The sequence below is a fragment of the Anabrus simplex genome, chromosome 3 (genome assembly GCF_040414725.1).
Source record: "Anabrus simplex isolate iqAnaSimp1 chromosome 3, ASM4041472v1, whole genome shotgun sequence".
Lineage (NCBI taxonomy): Eukaryota > Metazoa > Arthropoda > Insecta > Orthoptera > Tettigoniidae > Anabrus > Anabrus simplex.
This window is the reverse complement of record NC_090267.1, coordinates 145,729,983-145,755,318: the sequence shown is the minus strand read 5'-3', so window position 1 is coordinate 145,755,318 and position 25,336 is coordinate 145,729,983. Positions and strand designations below refer to the sequence as shown.

General features: G+C 39.1%; 1 protein-coding gene across 1 annotated transcript in view; it reads right to left on the bottom strand.

Moving 5' to 3' along the window:
- Lamtor1 (Late endosomal/lysosomal adaptor, MAPK and MTOR activator 1) overlaps positions 1-25,336 on the bottom strand; it is a 60,917-nt gene that overhangs the window by 11,998 nt on the left and 23,583 nt on the right. The window contains exons 3-4 of the mRNA XM_067142749.2: positions 14,160-14,249; positions 1,650-1,851 (exon numbers count right to left, since the gene is read on the bottom strand). Coding sequence (XP_066998850.1) covers positions 1,650-1,851; positions 14,160-14,249 — 292 coding nt within the window. The remainder of the gene's footprint in view (positions 1-1,649; positions 1,852-14,159; positions 14,250-25,336) is intronic.

Genomic DNA, 25,336 nt, shown 5'->3' with positions numbered 1-25,336 from the left:
AACAAGCTTTAATTATATTGTATATTCCAACTGTGAGCAAAGTTTTGTAATGATACAAAGTATAGTTTCCTATTTCAATTGAAAACAGTCAATGCCAGAGTACAAATTCTACATGTTGTAGAGTAATATACTGCAATTGAAGACCTCAGTGTAAAAACCAGTCAAGTCCAACATTTTTTGAAAAATGACTTCATGAGCACTGAGTAGAAAAATAGATGTTACACAGTATTAGACATGTTCATCTTTAAGTAATGTCTCTGTCTTAAAGGACTCGACTGCATCATGAATTTGCATTTAAAAACTGGCCAGTCCAGACTTGACAATCTTCCTCTGAAAACCTTTTGCTAGAGGGCAGTAACATTACTTATGTGTCAGCTATGATAGACAGTACAAATACAACTCCCTGTTGCACGTGTGAAACTGTAGCCTACGTGTTGTGCACTGACAAGTGAATTGCTACCACAGTCTAATACCAATCAAGATAATTAAATTTAAAGATGTGCAAAAGCTTTCACAACAATATGTGCCAAAGCGTTAACCGGGTATAATATAAACATTACCCGTAAGTCATGCTGCACTACAGAACAAGAAAATAATTATTTAAGTGAATCAGACTAACTGCAACATGTAGAATCCTAACCATGTTACTTTTGTCATTTTTGTGTCATTTAAATCAGTCTTGTCTGTATTACGTTTAACATGGAAATAAAAACGACGTGTATACATAAGCCGATGCAAATATATTTAAGACTTCTACATTTGCAATGATTAATGACCCAGTTGTCTTATTTGGAAACTGAATAAAGGAAAACTGGTTTTAAGGTTTTTGTTTTCAAGTAATTAACAAATAAATACTATTTTAGCATGACAAATATGATCCTGGATTTTTCCAGTCAAGAAACAATTAAATCCATCACCCTATAAAGTGTTTATGTTGCATCGGGGAATAGCAGGTTCGAATCCCACTGTCGGCAGCCCTAAAGATGATTTTCCGTGGTTTCCCATATTCACACCAGGCAAATGCTGGGGCTATACCTTGGCCATGGCCTCTTCCTTCCAACTCCTAGGCCTTTCCTATCCCATCGTCACCAAAAGACCGGTGTCGGTGCGACGTAAAGCCACTAGAAAAAAAGTGTTTATGTATGAAGCAAAAAGCGCACAAAAACGTTGGTAACCAGACGGCATTCCTCATAATTACTCTACATTTTGTGTGAAAAATGATTCGATATTCACATTTGGAAGTTTTGGAATGATTTTACCGTCTTCTGTAAAAGTTTACTTTTTAGACTTGACCAGTTTTCGCATGGAGGTCTTCACTTACACTAAGTTTGGTTGAAACTGGATCAGCTATTCCAACATTTCTAGATGTGACATACAAAAAAACTACTTTCATTTATTTCAAAATGAAAATAATTGAGTACATGAAAAAACAATACCACATGACGAAAAGTCTGGAAAATAAATTCACTGAGAAATACACTGTTGTACCATTTCATGACATTCACTAAACATTCTGCCATAAGACCCATGTAGCACCTTGTCAAAACAAATTGGTATATTCCTAAACATGAAAAATTCAAGTTAATAAAGAGATAAAATAAAAAGATGTTTCAATTAAAATCAGAACTACAAAGAAATGTTACACTTACCAGTTCAAGATTTGCTACAGTAATAGATTCTGCTGCTAAGAGTTTCTCAGGCGCAGGAACATCCACTAACAGGCAAGGTGGACGTCTGGGTGCAGTCCATCGTGATCCAGTTTGTAGTTTTAGAGCATAATGTTTCACTCTTTCATGATACTCGTGCTGTTCCAAGGTGTGAGAATCCAGAGCTGCCACATCGATAACATTCCTAAAACAAATTGTGAGCATCCAGTGCCCTGAACTGGTAATGCAGTGCAATATGTATACAAGGATTCATATGCATGTATCGTATGTCCAGTTCAGGTAAGTTTCAGTTACCAATATACAGGGTGAACTTTAATAAAACCGACAAACTGCAGGGACTGATTCCTGACTGGAAATGGAGGAAAAACTGTCCTACGAACATGTGTTCGGAAAAGGATGGTGTGCGTGCAACGGCAACAAATAGTCCCGGAACACAGTACATAGCTGAATCGCATCCACGTCACAGCAAATGTTCAAAGTGGCCTCCATGGGCTGCAATGCATGCTTTCAGACATCGTATCATGGATTGCCTCACTCTTTCGCACGTTCCGGCCTCTCACCTAATAGCGTCACAGGCTTCGGGAACATGCTATTGAAGGGTCTGCACATAAGGAACTGGTTCAACATACACAACGCTTTTCAGATGTCCCCAGAGGTAAAAATCCAGGGGGTTTAAGTGCGGTGATCTAGGAGGCCATGCAACAGGGCCTCCGCGTCCTATCCAGCGCCTGTGAAAGATGATGAGTTGGCAAACTGTAATGCACCGGGCGAGTTGGCCGTGCGCGTAGAGGCGCGCGGCTGTGAGCTTGCATCCGGGAGATAGTAGGTTCGAATCCCACTATCGGCAGCCCTGAAGATGGTTTTCCGTGGTTTTCCATTTTCGCACCAGGCAAATGCTGGGGCTGTACCTTAATTAAGGCCACGGCCGCTTCCTTCCAACTCCTAGGCCTTTCCCATCCCATCGTCGCCATAAGACCTATCTGTGTCGGTGCGACGTAAAGCCCCTAGCAAAAAAAAAACTGTAATGCGGAAGTGGGGTGGTGCTCCATCATGCAGAAACCACATAACCTGTCTTATTGCCAAAGGCACATTCTCAAGCAATCCAGGCAGAGTATTCTGCAGGAAGTCCGGTACGTTCCTCTGTTGAGGCGTTGTGGAATAACAACTTGTCCAAGTATGTGGTCGCCAAGAATCCCTGCCCAAACATTGATGCTGAACAGATGCTGGTGAGACACTTCAACCATTCCTCAGGGATTTTCTGTAGCCCACAGATGAAGATTATGCAGATTGACGATGCCATTTCTGGTAAAGGCTGCTTCATCGGTAAAGAGGACCGACGACAGAAATCCCATAACTGCGATGGCCTGGTGCCAAAACCATCGACAAAATCCTTCCCGTAGAGGGAAATCCGCTGCTGATAATCCTTGCACTCGTTGCAGGTGATAGGGGTAATAGCAGTTGTCGTGCAGGATACACATAATTATATCGTCATAAAAGGAAAGATCAACACATAATCATAGTCTGGCTAACACCATGTTAGCGGGCCACTTGCCTGGAGCTTGTACTAGGGTTCATCTCAATGTCCTGTAGAACCTGTTCCTCCTGATCTGGTGTACGCACAGTTCACCGCCCCCCTACATGTTCGTCTGTCTGAAAGGACCCATGGTCACACAAACTGCCAAAAATGGCTTGAAACGTTGTGTGATGTGGTTGGTGTCTGTGAGGGTACTTGTTTTGGTATAGCTGTGCCACCTCCCAACCGTTTTCATTGGCTTGGCCGTACACAAACACCATCTCAGCCTTTTCCCGACATGAATTCCGAACCATTCTGCTTCCGACAGTACGCTGTTTCAATCACATTATCTGCAACAGAAGAAACATACTGCAAGTAATCAGAGAAAATTTCATTCGTCAGTGCCATCTACTGTCGCAACGATGGATTTCCGGGACCTATGTTCATAGGACATTTTTTCCTCCATTTCCAGTCAGGAATAAGTCCCTGCAGTTTGTTGGTTTTATTAAAGTTCACTCTGTGGAATCTGGAAAAATCATACCAACTTCCTGTCATGAAGAAAGCATGATATGGGGTCAAGAAGACCAAGATAAAACAGAAATGAATCCAGAAGATGAGGAAAATCAGATATTAATGATTTAGTTTTCAAATTCAACTGAAACACAGAGTACTTATTACAATAATTGAGTGGTTTGTTCATACCATGAGGATGATGTTGACAAGAACACCTAAGACCTAAGCTAGACAAAGAAGGTATGAGAAGGCCTGGCCAAGAGATCATCACAACGAAAAAGACTGGAGGAACCCAAGAGTTTATGGAAGAGGTTTACCGTATTTATTCCCATATCTGGCGTGCTAAAGCAGAGAAATAATTATGCTAGAAGTTGGTTCTTGGTATACTTATTTACTTTTCCTGCATGTATTTCCAGCACAATAATGCTCATTATCATGAACAAATGAAGATTAGTACGAGCGTTGCCCGCCAGATCTCGAGATCTATATTTCGTAGACCAGTATCCTTTATCAACATTTGCAATGCTTATTGTTTCAATACTAAGGGGAGGGTGTAAGTCCCTGTTCTGCTTCAAGCATTTCTTCAAAACATAGCAAATTTTTGCTGATAGTCCTTTCTTCTGTGAATCTTTCATGAATTCATGAGACCGACTCGTGTGAACTGTGACAGGTTGTCCCAACCTATTGAAAAACATCATACGAGCATTCATGAGGCATCAACTGTGCATAAAATTCCAGAAATATTCCCATATCCACATCAGTGTTATTTCAAAAAATGTGACTTGCAAATACAGCACACCACACACTAATTTTATTTTTCATGAAGAGGTCCCTCATGAATTTTAAAGGGATTATTTGTTGACCAGTATTGGTGTTCTAAGAATTAACACGTTCTGTCAGGTGGAACCAGGCTTCATCACTCATGAAATACAGCAGCAGATTCAGCAATCCACTCACAATTGTTTGAAATAGCCATGTGCAATAATTCACAAGTTTTGCCTCTTCAACTAGACTGAATAGCTCGTACAGTAGAGTGCCGGCCTTCTGAGCTCAACTTGGCAGGTTCGATCCTGGCTCATAGTGGTATTTGAAGGTGCTGAAATAAGTCAGCCTCGTGCCTGTAGATTTACCAACACGTAAAAGTGGGACATTAAAACCATTATCATTTATTTGCCTCGTCTTCCTCCTCCTGTTCTTGGACAAACGTTATTTTGTAGGGCTTCAACCCTATATTGTATGCAACACATTGACAAGACCTTGGTGAAATGTTCACCTTTTGGAACAATTTACATGTTAACTTCTTAGGGCTTGGGATCATTCGTGCTTGAACATTTGCGATCACAGCAGGTGTATGAACGGATGTCTCTAGATTCTTGTATGAGGCAGCAACTGACTCTGTAGTATGCCACTTGAACTGTTCTTTACTGGTATGGAATCACTATTAAACTTGTTTGCAGAAATGTCCTGCATTTCCTTCAGTGAACTGGTAGACAAGTACACCTCCACTACTGTGATTCTTTTAACTTGCCGAACACTTCACACGCCTGAACCAAGTCTTCATAACTTTAGTACAGACAATGGTAAAGTATACATATTCTGAACAGCTTCACAATAATAGGTGACTAGACTGGGGACAGTGATAATAACAATGAGGCAGAACCAGTCTGTACACAGGCAAGGTTTTTGTACACCACTCAATGAAGCAACATTTCTCAACTACAGAGACACACCTCATGGAGTGTATATTTAACGGACACCCACCTGACAAGAATGAAATTCTACAGATCCATTATCATAAAAAAGTTCATAACCTACCCAAACTAATGGAAAATGTGGTATTAGTTCATTCATGTGACATTTCAAGTCATCTAATTTCATTTACACTATCATTCATTCAGATACTCCCTGAGAAGAATGTTAGATTCCTGTACATATTTGATGATGTCCTATATTTGTTCTTGAGACTGAATACTGACTATTTTGTACCAAGGAAGATGCAGTATGCTAATATTTTCTTAATAAGGAGACAACATTGACTCAGATGAAGTCTGCTCAATACCTTCATGAAATGTGTTTTTATAAACTACACAAATCTAAGGGCATGTGAACAATTTATCATTTTGGTTTATTGTAGTTCACTTATAAGGCAGCTCTGAATGTCATAAGCCCTCGCCTATCACTAAGCCATATGTACATCTAGTATTCTCCACTTTATAGTCCCTAAGTGATAAAAATCAGACTGACTACATCATATACTGATCATTTATAATGTTATAAATTACATCTACATCATATAACGATCATTTACAATCTAATAATGAGACAAAGTCTCTCATAGTACATTGGCACTGCTGGTGGCTCAAAGCAGCTTACGCAGTGGCCTCCACGTTATGCACTAGCCATGCGTCTTGGTACACTAGCGTCAGAAAGTTTAGACTCGCCTACGAAAATTAATAATTTTCTTAAATAATTGTTTTCTGTGTGAAGATAAGTGGTGTACTTCAGTTCTGTTACTTACATATGAATGCTTTCAGCACTTTCATGTCTGACTCGTTGGCTGAATGGTCAGCATACTGGCCTTTGGTTCAGAGGGTCCCGGGTTCGATTCCTGGCCGGGTCGGGGAATTTAACCTTCATTGGTTAATTCCAATGACCCAGGGGCTGGGTGTTTGTTCTGTCCCCAACATCCCTGCAACTCTCACACCACACAACACTATCCTCCACCACAATAACACACAGCTACCTACTCATGGCAGAAGCCGTCCACCCTCACTGGAGGGTCTGTCTTACAAGGGCTGCACTCTGCTAGAAATAGCCGCACAAAATTATTATTATAGCACTTTCATAAAGCTATTTCAGTGCATATTGCGAGATTTTACTTTATCTTCTCAAAGAAGTTGACAGATTTATGGTCCCCAGCTCTTACTGTCTGCTTCTACCTGAATAACTTCTGGCCCTTTCCCAGGTAATAAACATGCCTCTTCCACGTGATTACTTATCCTCTTGTCTTGGAAGTTGACAGCCTACAGAAGTTATGCTGAGCAGTTGTATGTTAATCTTTGTACCAGATTGTTTATTTTCTACATTGTTGTTATCTGGGCATAACTATAGTAACAACACACAAACAATCGAATATGGGGAAGAAGGCTAATAAAACCCAAGAAAACAGAGCCAAGGCTTGTGCTTATAAAGAAATTGGGGGGTCAAACCAAAAAACTGTGGAAAAATTGAAAATTTCAGAGTGCAGCGTTCGCAGAGCAGTGAAACGCAGAGAGGAAACAGGTAGTCATGAGGATCGACCACGCAGTGAACGTGCAAGGAAGACTTCTAAAATTGAAGATAACCGTATTTTAATCCTCAGCAAGCGTGACAGAAGGCGTACAGTGGTAGATATTTGCTCAGAGATAAATAAAACAAGAGAACAACCAGTGTCTGTGACAACAGTGAAAAATCGTCTGCTTGAGGCGGGATTGTTCGGTCGCGTAGCAGCACGGAAACCATTGTTGAAAACTGTACACAAGCAGAAAGAGCTACAGGGTCAAAATGCATGCTAACTGGACCGCTGAACAATGAAAAAGGGAGCTTTGGATGGATGAATCTAAATTTGAAAAATTTAGTTCCAATCGTCGCCAATACATCCGTCACTGCCCTGGCGAAAGGGTTATGGAATCCTGCATAATTCCATCTGTGAAGCAAGGAGGAGGTAATGTGATGGCGTGGGAATGTTTTGGAAATAATCAGGTTGGTGATTTGATGAAAGTAGAGGGAATACTGGAAAAGAAACAATATCACCGCATCCTTTTGCACAACGCCGTTCCATCTGCAATGAAGCTGATTGGTGAAGGATTTGTTCTACAGCACGACAATGATTCTAAACACACCTCATATTTGTGCAATCAGTATCTGGAAAGGAAACAAGTTGAGGGAAAATTGGAATTAATGGTCTGGCCTCCTCAATCACCCGATCTGTCACCTATTGAGCTTTTGTGAGAAGAACTTGACAGGAAAGTGAAAGAAAAGGCGCCAGGCAGTGTGGATGGGTTGTGGCAATGTTTGTTAGAAACCTAGGGATGTATAAATACCAAGACTTTAGAAAAATTAACAGCTAGAATGCCACACATCTGTAAAGCAGTAATCAAAGCAAAGGGTGGTCACATTGGTGAACAGGCAGTGTGATTGCTTAAAATGTTGTGATTGTGTTTCTAGCTCCCTGTGAATGATCAGTGTAAAAGAAAATCTAGCGAGATATGTATTAAAAATAATTAGTTCTAAAAGCATAAGTATTTACAGGTTGATTTTCAACAAATAGCCCCTACCTTTCATGCTAAGTGAAAATTCATGTGTGAGTCTCAACTTTCTGACGCTAGTGTAGGTGTGCTTTTTACCAACTGATGAGCCCAACTTAGCACACTGGGGCAAAACGCTGGCAACCAGGAATGAGTTAGCTGGAAAATTTATGATGTCCCATAACAGACCAACTATATTGGTATTTATAATCTTACGAATTACATCTCTTTTGTGAACAGTTATTGCTATTCACAATTTTTCAGTACAGTGAACCCATGCAGGAAGCTCTTCCATTCCCATTCAAACTAGTATACTTTCACAATGATTTTTTTTCTATTTTCCTTTATGTCACACCGACACAGATAGGTCTTATGGCGACGATGGGATAGGAAAGGCCTAGGAGTGGGAAGGAAATGGCCGTGGCCTTAAGGTACAGCCCCAGCATTTGCCTGGTAAAACAAGAACTGGTGTATGGGTTTCGATGCCGGTAGTGTCGGAGGACATGTTCGGCTTGCCAGGTGCAGGTCTTTTGATTAGACACCCGTAGGCGAACTACGCATCGTGATGAGGATTTGCCTGGTGTGAACATTTGAAACCACAGAAAACCATCATCACTAGTTCAGTGGTCTTGCAAAAATTTTGTCACACCTCCCTTCTGGAACATAGTTTCTTGTCCTTCCTTCCTGCAAGAAATCTGGCTGATGGGAACTTCTGTTTTGGCCTACTACTATTATTATTATTATTATTATTATCATCATTATCATTAACAACAACAATTAGCTGAAACCCATCAACACATGATAGTCAATGGGGTAAATATTTATTGGAGGGTTTCCTTATAAACAAGATCTAATCTCTCAAATTGACTTAACAATATCTGATAAAACACTTCCATTTTCTTCCAGTCTTCTGGGATAGAGTTTTCCTGCCATACTGAGTTAAGGAGTTTATATAATCACTGGACTGCAGGAGTTCCTGCTGCTTGTAACATATCTGCATTTAACTCATCCACTCAAACTGCTTTCCCATTCTTCATACTTTTCAGGGACATTTCTACCTCCAGCCATGTAATTGGTGGTTTTATGCTTTTACATTCCTCGTTGCTACTACAGGGTTTCTCACTGTCTGATGTAGTGCTCGCTACTCCATTCAAGAGCTTGCCAAAAAAGATCTTCCTTTCTCTTCTCTTACACCCTCTTAACTAAAAGTTTCTTTGTTCTATGAAGTCCCTGTAATCTTAACTTCTCGCCTTACTTGGTCTTGGATAGTTAATGGCTGTTTTGACTGTCGTTCAACCACGGAGTCTCTTTTTTGTCCCTTCTTGGTTGACCCTTTTATCCCACAAAGTTCTTTAGCTTCTCTCACAATTGTAACTTTAACAACGTTCCACTCTTTCTCTTCTGCTGTTTCTCCCTGTGGTAGGTTTTGTTGTATTCTATTCTGATGTTCTTCGTGGAACTGGGCTTTTTCTAATATCCATATCTTCACTTTTAGTTTCTTCTTTGTTTTCATCCAAGTTATATTTGTCGCATGGTTCAAGTCTATGATTGCCATTCTATGGTCGCTGTCCATACTTTTGCTGGAAATGACCTTTACAATCAGTCAACTATTTCCCCCCCACCCCAACCTTTGTTTGTGATGACATAATTGATCAAAATTTTATGTTTGGCTTCCCAACTATATCTTGTTATTTTGTGGCTCTCCCGTTTTTACTTATGAAGAAGGTGTTCTTGATCATGCCATTTCCTCTACACAGATCCATCAACTGTTCACCTTTTGTATTTGTTTCCAAACCCATGTGGCCCAACAATATCCTCACACCTTGCCTGTCTGCTCCAACATGTGTATTTAGATCTCCAATAATTAAACATTTTCTTCATCAATTACAACACCTAAGTCTTTGAGAAATGTTTCTTTAACAACAGCATTGCATCCAGTCTTTAGGGGTGTATACTTGAACAATTGTGTAATTTGTTGACTAATTGTATACATAATTTTATGATCCTGTGTTTCAAATAATAATATATATAAACAAATTAAAGAGAGCCTCCATGGCTCAGGTGGCAGCGTACCGGCTTCTCCGTGCTGGATTCTGTGGTTCAAATCCTGGTCACTCCATGTGAGATTTGTGCTGGACAAAGCAGAGGTGGGACAGGTTTTTCTCTGGGTACTCTGGTTTTCCCTGTCATATTTCATTCCAGCAACACTCTCCAATATCATTTCATTTCATCTGTCATTCATTGATCATTGCCCCGTAGGAGTGCGACAGGCTCCGGCAGCCGGCACATTTCCTATCCTCACCGCTAGACAGGGGCTTCACTCCATTCCCTACCCGGTCGAATGACGGGAAATAGGCTGTGGATTTTCATAAACAAATTAAAGGTTTGGCTATGGGTTCACTGGCATCCCATATACTGGTAAACATTTATATGGATTTTTTAGAATCGAGTAAAATAGTTAATAAATACAGGGATTGAATGTATGGTTAAGATACGTCGATGATGTATTCGTTATCAATGAGCATAAATTAAAACCTGATAAATTTGAGATTTATTAAATGAATTTGAATACTAAGTTCACAACAGAAAAAAAAAACCAACTAAATTATTCGGACATTACAGTAACTAGAAATTATAACCAATTTGAAGACCAAATTTTGAGGAAATCTACACAAACCAACACCATTATTTAAAAAAAAAATTCTGATCACCCTGGTCAACATAAAAGTGAAACCTTCTATAGCCTAATTAATAGAGCATGTAATACTCCCTTAACCCAATCACTGCCGAACGCCTTGTCTGCCAAACCCATATATATAAGTTTTGTTGCAGTGTCTATTTTGCCGAACCCATATATGTATGAGATATAGTGTCACACTTCCAATTTCTGCACGAATGCTGAAAGGGCTTCACTCTTGCAGATACATCACTCCTTCTTGTGCGTTCTGAAAGCGATCTGACATCTTAGCTGAAATGTAATATCTTTCCTGCTATATTGCAGCCACCATGGCATCTCTCAGAACACAGTCATCTCTTGTAGACAATGAAATTGAACGTTACCTTATAACTAGTGATTCCAAAGAGGATATCTCTGAAGAGGAAGAATATATACTATATATATTTTACAAAAAAACACAGTGCATGGACTCCCAAGTACCCAAAGCTGGCATCACTTTGAACAAAATAGGGCTACATCACATAAGTCCATAGGAGAAATCATCAGGAGCACTGTCAATGAAAGAATGGTCAATAAAAATCACACTGAAAGACTACAGTATGTTAAGTCTATACAATTACCTGGAACTTTTACAGTAAAAGATAACTTTCTACCAAAGTCAAACTGACATTACCACACTGTTGTCCTCCCAGAGGCACTCTACGTGATCAAGACATTACTAACCATTAACATCAATGATATCAAGAAAACTGAACAGCAGACACTGAGGAAAGTATTTGGACCCAAGTTTCAAGAGGGTATCTGGACGCAAAAAAGCTCGGAAGAACTCTGTTCATCAACTGAGTGATTCACTTCAGTTGCACACAAAAGATGTACAAAATTCTAGGGTCATTTAGAAAAAATGTATAACTGATGACTAAGAAAATTATTTCCGCTATCAATTGAACATAAACAAAAGTATGTTGGCTAGTAGACACACAGAAGGATCTCAAAGAAGTCTATATTGACCCACTGAGAACAACAAGGACTACATATAGACAAAAGATAAGCTTGCACCCTAGAATCCAATGGCAAGAAACTTAAAACTAAAGAACGCGTGGACACAAGAAAGATGGCTGGCCCATAGTGAAACCATGAGAAAGTTTTGGGAAAATAAGAAAAACAAGAAGGTCATAAGTAAGAATACCAATGCTGTAATGGTTTTAAATTGAAGTACAAGAATTCCAACTATTCAATACTACAGAATATTATCTTAAAAATGTAATCAAATATCGAGAAAAATAAGCATCAAACACAAACATACAATTGGTTTCAGCCGGTATCACTGTAGCATACTTGATATGGCGAGATCCTGTCAGCTTGGAGGTCTGTATTAAAGTCCCTTCCCTGGCAAAGTTTTATTCTTCGAATGGTGCTCCCGTGCTGGTCTTAAGCCATGTAGAGATTTAGCAACATTGCCTCGCAAAGCCCATTTGAATTTGCCCACGAAGTTATCCGACTGGCTAACTTCAGCAGCTGATAAAATGATATCAGCATGACCATCCTCTAATGCCCATATTCCCGGTTCATGCCTCCGACCAATGTGTATTTGTGTAAATTGTTTCGTACTTAGTTTATGGTTTCTTTAATTGGTATACTTGCATACATGTTAGTTATATCAAATGAATGTAAGGTAAACAAGGGTTGTAAGGATACATTTTTAGTAATTTTAGTCATTGACAGAATAGAGTAAGGCATGAAAATTTTACACCATTTTACAAAAGCAAATTATTAAATATTTATACTGAAATAGATTTTAAAAAAAAACTATTATCTGAATGAAATACAAAAATGGATTAGTATTCTCACAGAAGAAACCTTCAATCTTAATTTTAAACCAAACAACTTGATTTCTTGGAGTTTGTATCTTACGTAAACTCTGAATTGTTTCAGTAAGCGCACTATGAACAAAATATTAACATTGTGCTTTATCTAGGAAAGAAAATAGTGTATATCCTCCCTTTTCTTTGCTATCGCTATGAATTAAAGTATTTTAAACCCCTATGGTAATATTTAGTAATACCATATTTAGTAATATTTAGTAATATCATAGCCTTTGAGAGAGCATGTTTAGACTGTGTTCGTTTGCAAATAGAATGTGTACAATACAATTTAGGTTGCGAATTTTTCATGTACCGTAGGGCTACGAACTTAGGTTCGTTGTTTCGTCAAGTTGTTAATTCACAGAATTCTTTTCTGACTGTTATGTATGAATATTCTAATGCTATTTGTTTACATACTAAAAATATTGCAATATGTATTCAGATTTCTCTTTACCAAATCTTAAAGTAAATTTATGAGTTGATTGTCAATTACATCACTATAAATTATGCTCCTTTTCCTTTACTCTTCAAATCCCATAGTATAAAAAAAAAAAAGGGATTAAAGTTTATTCAAAACAGGCCTGGTGACCAGTTGTGAATTTAGGGCACATATAGTAGGGTTAGGTCATTGTTAAGATTATTAACTCCCTTGTAGACCCCCTGAGATCCCATGGATGGCAACAACTTGTGTTTTATTTCTCTTGATAAAACTATTAGAGGAAGGGTTTTTGGATTGTCTTCTGCAGGTACTCTGGTTTATGAGGGTGAATCACATGCTATCAGAAATCAGAATGACCAGGCCATAAACCTGTCACCCATTCTGCTACACTTAATTAAGACATGGCCACTTCCTTCCCAGACCTAACTCTTTCCTATCCCACTGTTGCCATACAACCTGTCTTGTCTGAGAGACATTAAAAAACAAATTCACAACTGCAGTTGGTCTTAAGATGTCAAGAGTGCAGGAATTTTGCCCAGAAACAACAATAATTTTAATCTGCCAATAAATATATAGTGCTATGAGTCGTCAACATTTCAGCATTATTACATGCATGCTAAACAACTCCATCAGCCTTCAGGAGTCAAGTAGGTTAGCTTGTCATGTAGTTTCTTGATATGAATGAATGACCACAAATAAGAGCAATGCATTCGTGGATAATTTGGACTGTTCTCAAAACCAGTACAACTGGACTTACAACATTTGCATGAGAGTTAAATATTTCAGTCATCCATTCATTAGAGGATATGAAGAAAGGTAACAAGTAGAACATGCCTGTGACACATTAGATCCATGGACACTAAACACATCAGCCTTTGTCTGAACCATTGTAACCCCTGCTGAATTCCATGAACCACTGACTGAAATATCTAAAATTCATGCACATGTAGGAATAAACAAGGCCTAGGATTTCTTCTCCATTGATCACTCTTGATGAAAGCATAGAATACTGTTTAGTATAAATATATAATTGGCTCACATTTTTGCTTCTCTCCAGTTAAAAGAGACATAGGCTGAAATATATAGTGACCATATATCTACTGTTTATCTTTACTGAGGATCCACATTAGCCATAGTTGCTACTTATTTGTACATACTGTATATACATGGGAGTCACCTATTTGACTGAAATGTTTACATACGTGGCGGTCTCCTGTAGTATACGACTTAGGGCTGACTGTTCATCTGTCTTCTTTGGCAACGAATTAGGATAACCTTTTATGAAATCCTCACTGGAAAGCAGAACATGGATTCAACTAAATAAAAATAACTCATAATGACAAAATAATAAAACATGAAAGTAAAAACAAAGATTTATAAGAAATATAAACATGCAAACTACATGTAAATTGAACTGCTGATGTTGAGCATTGTTTCTCAAGTGTCTACAAAGCTGAAAATTTCATCCATTACAAAAAAAAAAATATATATATATATAAATAATGTGAAAAGTCAAAAACATAACACCTGAAGCAGCCAACTTACACACTAAAAAATACAAAATAGCTGCAAATGATAGATTTCAAAAGTAAGCTATAGCATCAAGAACCATTCTTGCTTTGGAGAATGTCATCAAAATTATTAGATTAAGTGGAACATTTGTAGAGTCAATCCAGCATGTTATTGAAAGCAAGCTTTCCCTCACTATTAGCATGCCAGGAATCTAAACACTAAATATGGAAACTTGTGAAGGGTCACATTGAATGCCCAAATATCAAAAATAATATAGTATTTGTTTTCCAAATAATGTGTGATTTTTAATATCTGAAGCCACTTCTTTACAGTTTTGACTCAGTTAATTTGTAACTTGTAGGTTTTTCAGTCTGCCAAAAGTAACTTTGAATGAACAAATTCATAAACTACCTGGAAAACAAAACATATGGTAACAGAATTATACTTGAAAAAAGAAACAACTTAACTAGAATGCCATGTTTTGTTCTTGAAAGATCATCAGATTCTATCAAATCACACACAAAAATATATAGAAATGTATGAACATTTATATTTATTTCTGTTTAAATCCTTAAACTTCAAATTTGGAACTTATCTTAATGAAGTTCTCAGCACTTCTTCCTACTCTAGCATACAAAGCAACTTGTTGCAATACCGGTACTCTGCTATTGGTGTTAGTCCAGCTGGCTAAGACAGGCCGTTAACCTGCCACATCACACACCCTGCTCTAGCTAGGTCAATGACATGCCAAAACTTTACTTTTAAGAATTTTATTTTTAGTGCACCACTTATTATTATTATTATTATTATTATTATTAATTATCGTCATTCAGAGTACATTCAGGGAAACTGGGTGGTATAGGGAGCAGTGATAAGGGTAGAGGGATCTGGAAGTCAAGTAGGGATGACATAAAAATGTTAGTATTGAACTGTAGAAGTACTGTAAAGGAAGGAATAGAATTAAGTGATTTAATGGATGTGTTGTTGTTGGAGTCATCAATCCATAGACTGGTTTGATACAACTCTCCATGCCACCCTTTCCTGTGTTAACCTCTTCATTTCTACATAACTGCTGCATCTTACATCTGCTCTGACTTAGCTTTAGATTAAGTATAACTTAAGATGCTTACAAACCCTAAGCGAAACATGTCCCATTTTAACATGTATGTAGTATTTGTATCTTAGAGATTTTAAAGTATTGGAATGGTGGTTTTTAAATAAATTTGTATGAAACTTTTACATTCTGTACTCCAATACGGCTATCATAATGAGACTCATAACGTGTAATATATTAGACGTTTGCAAAATTAATAACTGGTACGATAGAAGGCAGTTCAGGTTTAGGAAAGTATATTCCACTGAAGGTCAACTTGTAGGATTCCCGCAAAATATAGCAGAAATCTTGGATTCAGGAAGTCAAATGGACTGCATTGCGATTGACCTGTCTAAGGCATTTGATAGGGTGGATCATGGGAGACTACTGGCAAAAATGAGTGCAATTGGACTAGACAAAAGAGTGACTGAATGGGTTGCTATATTTCTATCTCAGATAATTAGAATAGGCAAAGTTTTATCCGACCCTGTAATAATTAAAAGGGGAATTCCTCAAGGCATTATTATTGGACCTTTATGTTTTCTTATATATATAAATGATATGAGGAAAGAAGTGCAGTAAGAGATAAGGCTTTTGTGGATGATATTCTGTATAGAGTAATAAATAAGTTACAAGACTAACTGCAAAATGACCTCAATGTTGTGAGATGGAGTTAAAAGTCAGGTTGTGAGTTTCACAAATAGAAGTCCTCTCAGTTTTAATTACTGCATTAATGGGGTGAAAGTTCCTTATGTGGATATGTGGATCACTGTAAGTACCTAGGTGTTAATAGGTATAAGGAAAGATCTTCGTTTGGGGTAATCATATAAATGGGATTGTAAATAAACGGTACGTACAGATCTTTGAACATGGTTATGAGGGTGTCTGGGGTTAGTAGTAAGGATGTAAAGGAGAAGGCATATAAATCACTCGTAACACTCCAACTGGAGTATGGTTCCATTGTATGGGACCTTCACCAGGATTACTTGATTCAAGAACACGAAAAAATACAAAGAAAAGCAGCTCAAATTGTTCTGGGTGATTTCCGACAAAAGAATAGCGTTACAAAAAATGTTGCTAAGTTTGGGCTGGGAAGACTTGAGAGAAAGACGAGCTGCTCAACTAAGTGGTATGTTCCAACCTGTCAGTGGAGATGGCATGGAGTGGCATTAGTAGACAAATAAGTTTGAGTGGTGTCTTTAAAAGTAGGAAAGATCACAATATGAAGCTGAATTCAAGAGGACAAATTGGGGCAAATATTTGTTTATAGGAATGGGAGTTAGGGATTGGAATAATGTACCAAGGGAGATGTCCAATAAATATTCAATTTCTTTGAAATCTTTTTAGAAACGGCTAGGAAAACTCAACAGATAGGGAATCTGCCACCTGGGCGACTGCTCTAAATCCAGATCAGTAGTGATATCGAATGATTAATGATTGTATTAAAATTGTTTTGTAAACTTTGCAGGAATTCTTGAGAGCAAGGCTGCCTATTATATGGGTCATTTTCTGTTAATTGTCACTGACCTAGCCAGGGCAAAGGGCATGGCGTGGCAGAAGGTTAACGGACTGACTAGCCGGTTGGACTCATGCCAATAACAGAGTACCAATATTGCTAGAGTGGAGAGGACTTCATTAAGATAAGTTCCGAATTTCAAGTATTTAAGGACTTAAACAGAAATATTTATACATTTCTAACTTTTCTGAGTGTGATTTAATAGAATTTGATGTTCTTTCAAGAACAAAACATAGCATTCTATTTCAATTAAGTTGTTCTTTTTTAAGCATAATTCTGTTATATGTTTTCTTTTCCAGGCAGTTTATAAACATACACTGACAGAGCAAATGCAACACCAAGAAGGAGTGGTCAGAACTTTATGCCAATTGCAGGGTAGACTGACGTCACTGAGGTATGCTCACGATGTGAAATGCGCCGCTGTGCTGCGCACGTAGCGAATGATAAATGGGACACGGCGTTGGCGAATGGCCCACTTCGTACCGTGATTTCTCAGCCGACAGTCATTGTAGAACGTGTTGTCGTGTGCCACAGGACACGTGTATAGCTAAGAATGCCAGGCCGCCGTCAACGGAGGCATTACCAGCAGACAGACGACTTTACGAGGGGTATGGTGATCGGGCTGAGAAGGGCAGGTTGGTCACTTCGTCAAATCGCAGCCGATACCCATAGGGATGTGTCCATGGTGCAGCGCCTGTGGCGAAGATGGTTGGCGCAGGGACATGTGGCACGTGCGAGGGGTCCAGGCGCAGCCCGAGTGACGTCAGCACGCGAGGATCGGCGCATCCGCCGCCAAGCGGTGGCAGCCCCGCACACCACGTCAACCGCCATTCTTCAGCATGTGCAAGACACCCTGGCTGTTCCAATATCGACCAGAACAATTTCCCGTCGATTGGTTGAAGGAGGCCTGCACTCCCGGCGTCCGCTCAGAAGACTACCATTGACTCCACAGCATAGACGTGCACGCCTGGCATGGTGCCGGGCTAGAGCGACTTGGATGAGGGAATGGCGGAACGTCGTGTTCTCCGATGAGTCACACTTCTGTTCTGTCAGTGATAGTCACCGCAGACGAGTGTGGCGTCGGCGTGGAGAAAGGTCAAATCCGGCAGTAACTGGAGCGCCCTACCGCTAGACAACGCGGCATCATGGTTTGGGGCGCTATTGCGTATGATTCCACGTCACCTCTAGTGCGTATTCAAGGCACGTTAAATGCCCACCACTACGCGCAGCATGTGCTGTGGCCGGTGGCACCCCCGTACCTTCAGGGGCTGCCCAATGCTCTGTTTCAGCAGGATAATGCCCGCCCACACACTGCTCGCATCTCCCAACAGGCTCTACGAGGTGTACAGATGCTTCCGTGGCCAGCGTACTCTCCGGATCTCTCACCAATCGAACACGTGTGGGATCTCATTGGACGCCGTTTGCAAACTCTGCCCCAGCCTCGTACGGACGACCAACTGTGGCAAATGGTTGACAGAGAATGGAGAACCATCCCTCAGGACACCATCCGCACTCTTATTGACTCTGTACCTCGACGTGTTTCTGCGTACATCGCCGCTCGCGGTGGTCCTACATCCTACTGAGTCGATGCCATGCGCATTGTGTAACCTGCATATCGGTTTGAAATAAACATCAATTATTCGTCCGTGCCGTCTCTGTTTTTCCCCCAACTTTCAGCCCTTTCGAACCACTCCTTCTAGGTGTTGCATTTGCTCTGTCAGTCAGTGTATTTATTCAAAATTAATTTCAGTAGACTGAAGAACCTACCAGTTATTCTTAAAAACCTTAAAAAATCCAAATAATGTTCACACTTCTTACAATTTCTTGCAACGTAAACAGCACGACTGTATGACGATTTGTCCCAAGCAAATGGTACTGGTAACCTTCACCCCAATTCTTTTTGTTCCAGAAATGCTTTTCCCTTCGTTCATTTGTGACCTCAATTTTTTAGTCCCAAACAATCTGAATTAAAGCAAATTTGTATATTCTGAAATTCACATAAAATACAAACAAATTAACTTACAAGCAATTTACAAGTGTACTAGCTTTATTTCATGCAACTACATATATCAGAAACAGCATTTTCCAGAGCATGTACGTACTGCACAATTTCCCCAGTATCTTTTTACTCATTATAGAGTAATTGGGAATATCTAGCATCTCTGTGATGGGCAGTAAAAGTGCTTGCTGTATTCTTTGTACAATGTAACACATGGTTCCCACTTGGGAAGCTTCAAGCACGTTTCACCTGATGCAGAAGATACCTATTGATATTTTAATGTCTTACTTTCACATGACATTAAAGCTCCTGCCCTAAAGCTTAGAATGACTTCTGTGGAATTGCATTTACCCCAATATGGAGCATGTATGCTTTTCATACAGTACCATTATACAGTTACCTATGGCCAAATTTAATTGATCTGAACACTTTTCTCTCATCACACATTCCAATTTGAATGTAAACATCTCCTTTCCTATGCTGGGTATATAAGAACCCTTCATAAATGAGTTTGGGTTTTCTCCTTTTAGTAGTAGGTGGCTTTATCTGGTCCATTTACAGATAATTTGGTAATTTTTACACTTCAAATTCAGAAACTTACTGATTTGTAACGCTATAGCAATAACAACAATACTCAAACTGTGTATTTAACCGCTAGTGTTGTTCAAGTTCTGAGAATACTCTAACCCAGTGTTTCCCCATTCCATGAGGTGTGTGTAAGTGTTCTGCGATGGTTTGTGTGGTTTGGGTAACATTACAATGGAAATTTTTTAGGTTTAGGTATCTTCCAATAGCTGATGCCTAATTTTCATTGGGAACCAACCATTTCATTCTGCCAGACGTGACACATAACTATATCGTCACCCCTGTTATTACAAAATCTGTGTTCATTGTTGTGACAGCCGGCTTTGAAGGCTTGCTGTTCCCTTTCTACTACTCTCACGAATGATAAAATAATGTTGTATTTCAATTTGAAAGTAGTTTACCACACAGATCACACATGAAAGAATATAATTATTACTGTAGTTTGCTATGGATTTCTGGTTAAAACATGAGAATTTAGAACATACATCATTATAGACCGTTATGCTTTTCAGCGTTCAGTCTGCAAGCCTCTGTGAATTTACTAAATGTCACCACAATCCTCTATTTGCAACTAGTGCTGTGACCTCATTTAGTTCTATAACTCTTATCTTTAAATCGTTAGAAACTGAGTCTAACCATCGTCATCTTGGTCTCCCTCTACTTCTCTTACCCTCCATAACTGAGTCCATTATTCTCCTAGATAACATATCCTCCACTTGCCTCACATCACCCCACCACTGAAGCCGGTTTATAGGTACAGCTTCATCCATCGAGTTCATTCCTAACTTAGCCTTTATCTCCTCACTCCAAGTACCTTCCTGCCATTGTTCCCACATGTTTGTATCAGGAATCATTCTCGCTACTTTCATGTCTGTTACTTCTAACTTATGAATAAGATATCCCAAGTCCACCCAGCTTTCGCTCCCGTGAAGAAATAAGAAAGAGAAAAGAATTCCCTTAGTACCTCTGAGGTGGCCAAATTAAAAGATGAAAAAGCCAGTAGTAACAAGATAATTCAGAGTCTACTTAAAGTGCACAATTCAGGAACAAGACAGAAGACCAAACTGTATCATGACAGTTGTATTTGAGTTACGGTTTTGGAAACTGAAATGCTCCTGATGCCCAGTGCAACAAAATCCTGGCTAATAGCTCAATGATTCCCAGTAAATTACAGAGGCATTTAGATATCAGTCGCCCTGAATGCAAACACAAAGATTTAAATTTCTTTAAAAGAAGACTTCATTGGAAAATTGTACATTTACCATGAACAAAATTGCTGCTAAGACTGATAATGAAAGTGCAACAGAAGCAAGCATCTTATCATGTAAGTTACGATATTGTGTGTGCTGGGAAAACACATACTATTGCAGAAATAATTAAAAAGCCGTGTACAAAAGGCATTGTGGCCTGCAAGTTGGATGAAGAGTCAGCAAAGAAAATGACAAGAAGTACAGTTTCATGACTAACTCATGATCTTGCTGATTACATTAACCCCTCACGCATGAGGACCCTATATGAGATCGCTTAAGTTCTTATACATTTTTTATGTACTATTTATTATTTTTAATCTCAGTAGTACATTTTTCTCTTCACCTATTCAACTTCACAGTCAATGTAACACATATCATTGTTGCCAGGACAAAACCTCCTACGTGATAACATTTTTGGAGATATACTTACCCGCAGCACATACATTATCAGGAGCGAGAATGCATCGACAATATTAACACAATATTGCACCTTAGATGACAGAACCTTACCGGCCAAAGTTCTAAGCTAAAATATTTCACATAGGTTTTGTCACGGCAGCGACTATAAACTAGTGATCTCTGGCTTTGCTTGGCCTAACAATTACAAAGGCTCAACATTTTCTGAAGTCTCTCACCTTATAAAATAGCACACATCTTGTCAAATTATATTGTAAAGACTTCAATATTCTATGTCATATGGAAACAATTATGGGATATAGATTTCATATTGATTGGTCCGTATTGAACTAAGATTATATTAAAAATTAATTATATTCTAGTGGTTCCACTTTTTCAATACAAAATGTTCTGTAATGCGAGTTACATTACAAGATATTTATACACGGTACTAGTTTCGACTCCAGATCTGGGTCATCAGCTAATGGCACAAATTATACAAAGCATTAAAAAGTCCAAGAACAATGTACAAGCATGTAACATAAAACAAGCATGGATTAAACTGATCAACTAAAAAGATTAAAATTGTCTGAAGAATGGTCACAGTAATGTTAAAACTTGGTCGTGCATATAATACATTAGAATGGGGTACTTGAAAGCCATTAAAATGTTTTTAGGTAGTTATTCTTGATGCTGAAGAGAATAGGGAACATGCATGATCCGGGGTTTTAATTAAAAATATACTAATCTGATTCAAAATTTCATGAAGAATTCAAAAATGTGATCAGAATGTAAAAATAACTCCAAACATGATAAAAATCTAAATAAAAGTACGAAAATGTCACGTAATGCAAGTACGCCATCTCATTTGTCTGGCATCGCACAGGTTGACTGGATTAGCAGATGAAATAATACACAGAGTGCTGTGAGAAACAGGACACACTTCGCGTATTTCTACTTTATGTTAGTGTCTAAAAACCAAACCAAACCCCATGGCACTACAGCCCTTGAAGGGCCTTGGCCTACCAAGCGACCGCTGCTCAGCGCGTAGGCCTGCAGATTACGAGGTGTTGTGTGGTCAGCACGATGAATCCCCTCGGCCGTTATTCTCGGCTTTCTAGACCGGGCCGCTACCTCACCGTCAGATAGCTCCTCAATTCTAATCACGTAGGCTGAGTGGACCTCGAACCAGCCCTCAGGTCCAGGTAAAAATCCCTGACCTGGCCGGGAATCGAATCCGGGGCCTCCAGGTAAGAGGCAGGCACGCTACCCCTACACCACGGGGCCGGCCTTATGTTAGTGTCTGGTATAGTTAAATTCGAGGTCTATACCTTGGGTAATAATCTGAGTGGCATATTTTGGACTTCAAATGAATCCTGCACAGACAGTGAGGCAGAACACTTATAAATGTTGTATAGTTTCGATGTGCAATAGCACATCGCATACCACATACCATCCCAAACAATGTTCCAAAGGACGCTAAAACTAGGGAGAAATGGATTTTGGCGAGCCGGAGAAATGCTGGTGATATATCGGAAATGTCTACAGTTTATTTCTTTGAAGATAATTTTAACGTAAGTTGAATTTGTTTGAATTTTCAATCACTTTTCCACATCAGCTGTTCTAGTGGTAAGACTTTCATTTTAATGTATGATGCTTCAATTAAATGCTTCAATTACATCTTGGAATATGAAAGTAATAAACAGTGCATTAATTAATGCTGATTATTAAAATATTCTACAAACCTAACATAAGTGTTGGGCGATCCATGTCAAGGTAATAAATCGAAGGGGTTATGAACCATATTGACAGCTCTAATTATACCAATTTATCTTGGCATGTGGCAGTTGTTTATGTCTTTATTGAAGAGCTTACATTTGTGAACAAATTTAGGCTATATCTAAATACTCTATAATATAACAAAAAGTAGGCGTGTACATCATGAAAGAAAACAACGTGAATTTAATAAATGTATATCTCTACACAAAACCAATGCTTGTCGGTTGGAGTGGTTTAAATAAGTTAACTATGCTCAATTATAATAATTATCATATTATTAATGAAATAAATAACATAATTGCACACAGGTGAAAATACGTTACTGGTACTAAAAATAACAGTGATGGTGGTGTTTAAAATATTATCCAAACTTAGCCTAAGTTTTAGGTTATACAAGCCAAGTCAATAAACCGAAGAGTAAAAATCGCAGCATCCAAAGACATTCCTATATTGAACGACTAAAATATCACGAAGACTTTTCTTGCTTGATATGCTCAGCTTGTTAAAAGCTATATGTAATTAATGTTATTGGCATTACGCCCCACTAACTACATCTACGATTTCGGAGACGCCGAGGTGCAGAAATTTAGTTCCGCAGGAGTTCTTTTACGTGCCAGTAAATCTACCGACATGAGGCTGACGTATTTGAGCACCTTCAACTACCACAGGACTGAACCAGGATCGAACCTGCCAAGTTGGGGTCAAAAGGCCAGCGCCTAAACCATCTGAACTACTCAGCCCGACTTGTGAAAACTAGATGAAGTCATATTTATCTGTATCTTTATCATGTTTAACTTTCTTCCTCCACCAAGATATTTAACGTTTCTCTTTCATCGGCCTCGGAAGAGGGTAGGCCAGTTGCCCCAACCATAAATGTACATTTTTTCATGAATGATGTATTACAGACCTATAATACTATGATCTTTCTTTCTTTCTGAATCAGTTTACCCTGCAGGGTTGGATTTTTCCCTCGGATTCAGCGAGGGATTCCACCTCTACCGCTTCAAGGGCAGTGTCCTAAAGCGTGAGACTTTGATTATGGTGATCTATGTTCAACAGGGGCCTTACGGGAGGATGGGAAGATCGGAAGGGATAGACAAGGAAGAGGGAAGGAAACAGCCGTGGCCTTATGTTAGGTGCCTGGAGGAAAAGTGGGAAGCTACGGAAAACCACTTCGAGGATGGCTGAGGTGGGAATCGAAACCCTTCTACTCAGTCGTCCTCCTGAGGCTGAGTAGAACCCGTTCCAGCCTAAGTACTATTTGTTTCCAACTTTCATGGCAGAGCCGGGAATCGAAACCGGGCATGCGGGGGTGGCAGGTGGACTAGTACTATAATGCTACCCATATGTTAATGTTAGGGCTGAAATCCGATTTGCTCCAGGGGAGCGTGGGTTGGCGACCACGGGGCCCTTAGCTGAGTCCTAGCATTGCTTCCACTAACTTGTGCCAGGCTCCTCACTTTCATCTACCCTATCCGACCTCCCTTGGCCAACTCTTGTTCTTTTCAGACCCCAACGGTATTACGTATAGAGGCCTACGGAGTCTTTAATTTTCATGCCCTTCGTGGCCATTATCTTCCTTTGGCCGATACCTTAATTTTTCGAAGTGCTGGACCCCTTCCATTTCTTCTCTTCGATTACTGTAATATAGAGGATGGTTGCCTAGTTGTACTTCCTCTTAAAATAATAATCACCACCAACACCCTGAAATCCAATTTGTTACTTTAGTAATGCTGAAAGCCCGAAAATGTAAGGTTATTCTCTAACATGGGTATCAGTCTAGAAGGAAATGTTGAAAGCAATGTGATTTCTATCCAGGTTTGTTATTATCCTAATACTATGAGTTACAGTACATTGTACTTATATAAAAGATGCCACTTACCAATTTGCTTTCGATCTGCAAATTTCTGCAGCCACAAAAGTCACTATTTTTCAAGAATGATTACATCTACACATGGTAGATTGTCTGACTATGCTGTTTTGAACCCTTCTTTTGTCATTTTGAAGTTATTTGCGATCACGAATAATAAACAATCGGCTTTTAGTAACAGCTGATGCACAATGGCTGGTAGAGCTGCATGCGGTACTGGATCGTGACGTCACAGCGCGCCGCTTACATCAGAGGACGTTCTACTCGCCTTGCGGAAATGGACAATTAAATATTTTTTTAATGGTAGAAAACAAGGCAACTTCCCACAATGTAATACATTTACGTACTATTTCATTGGTGTACTTTTCAAAAAATATAT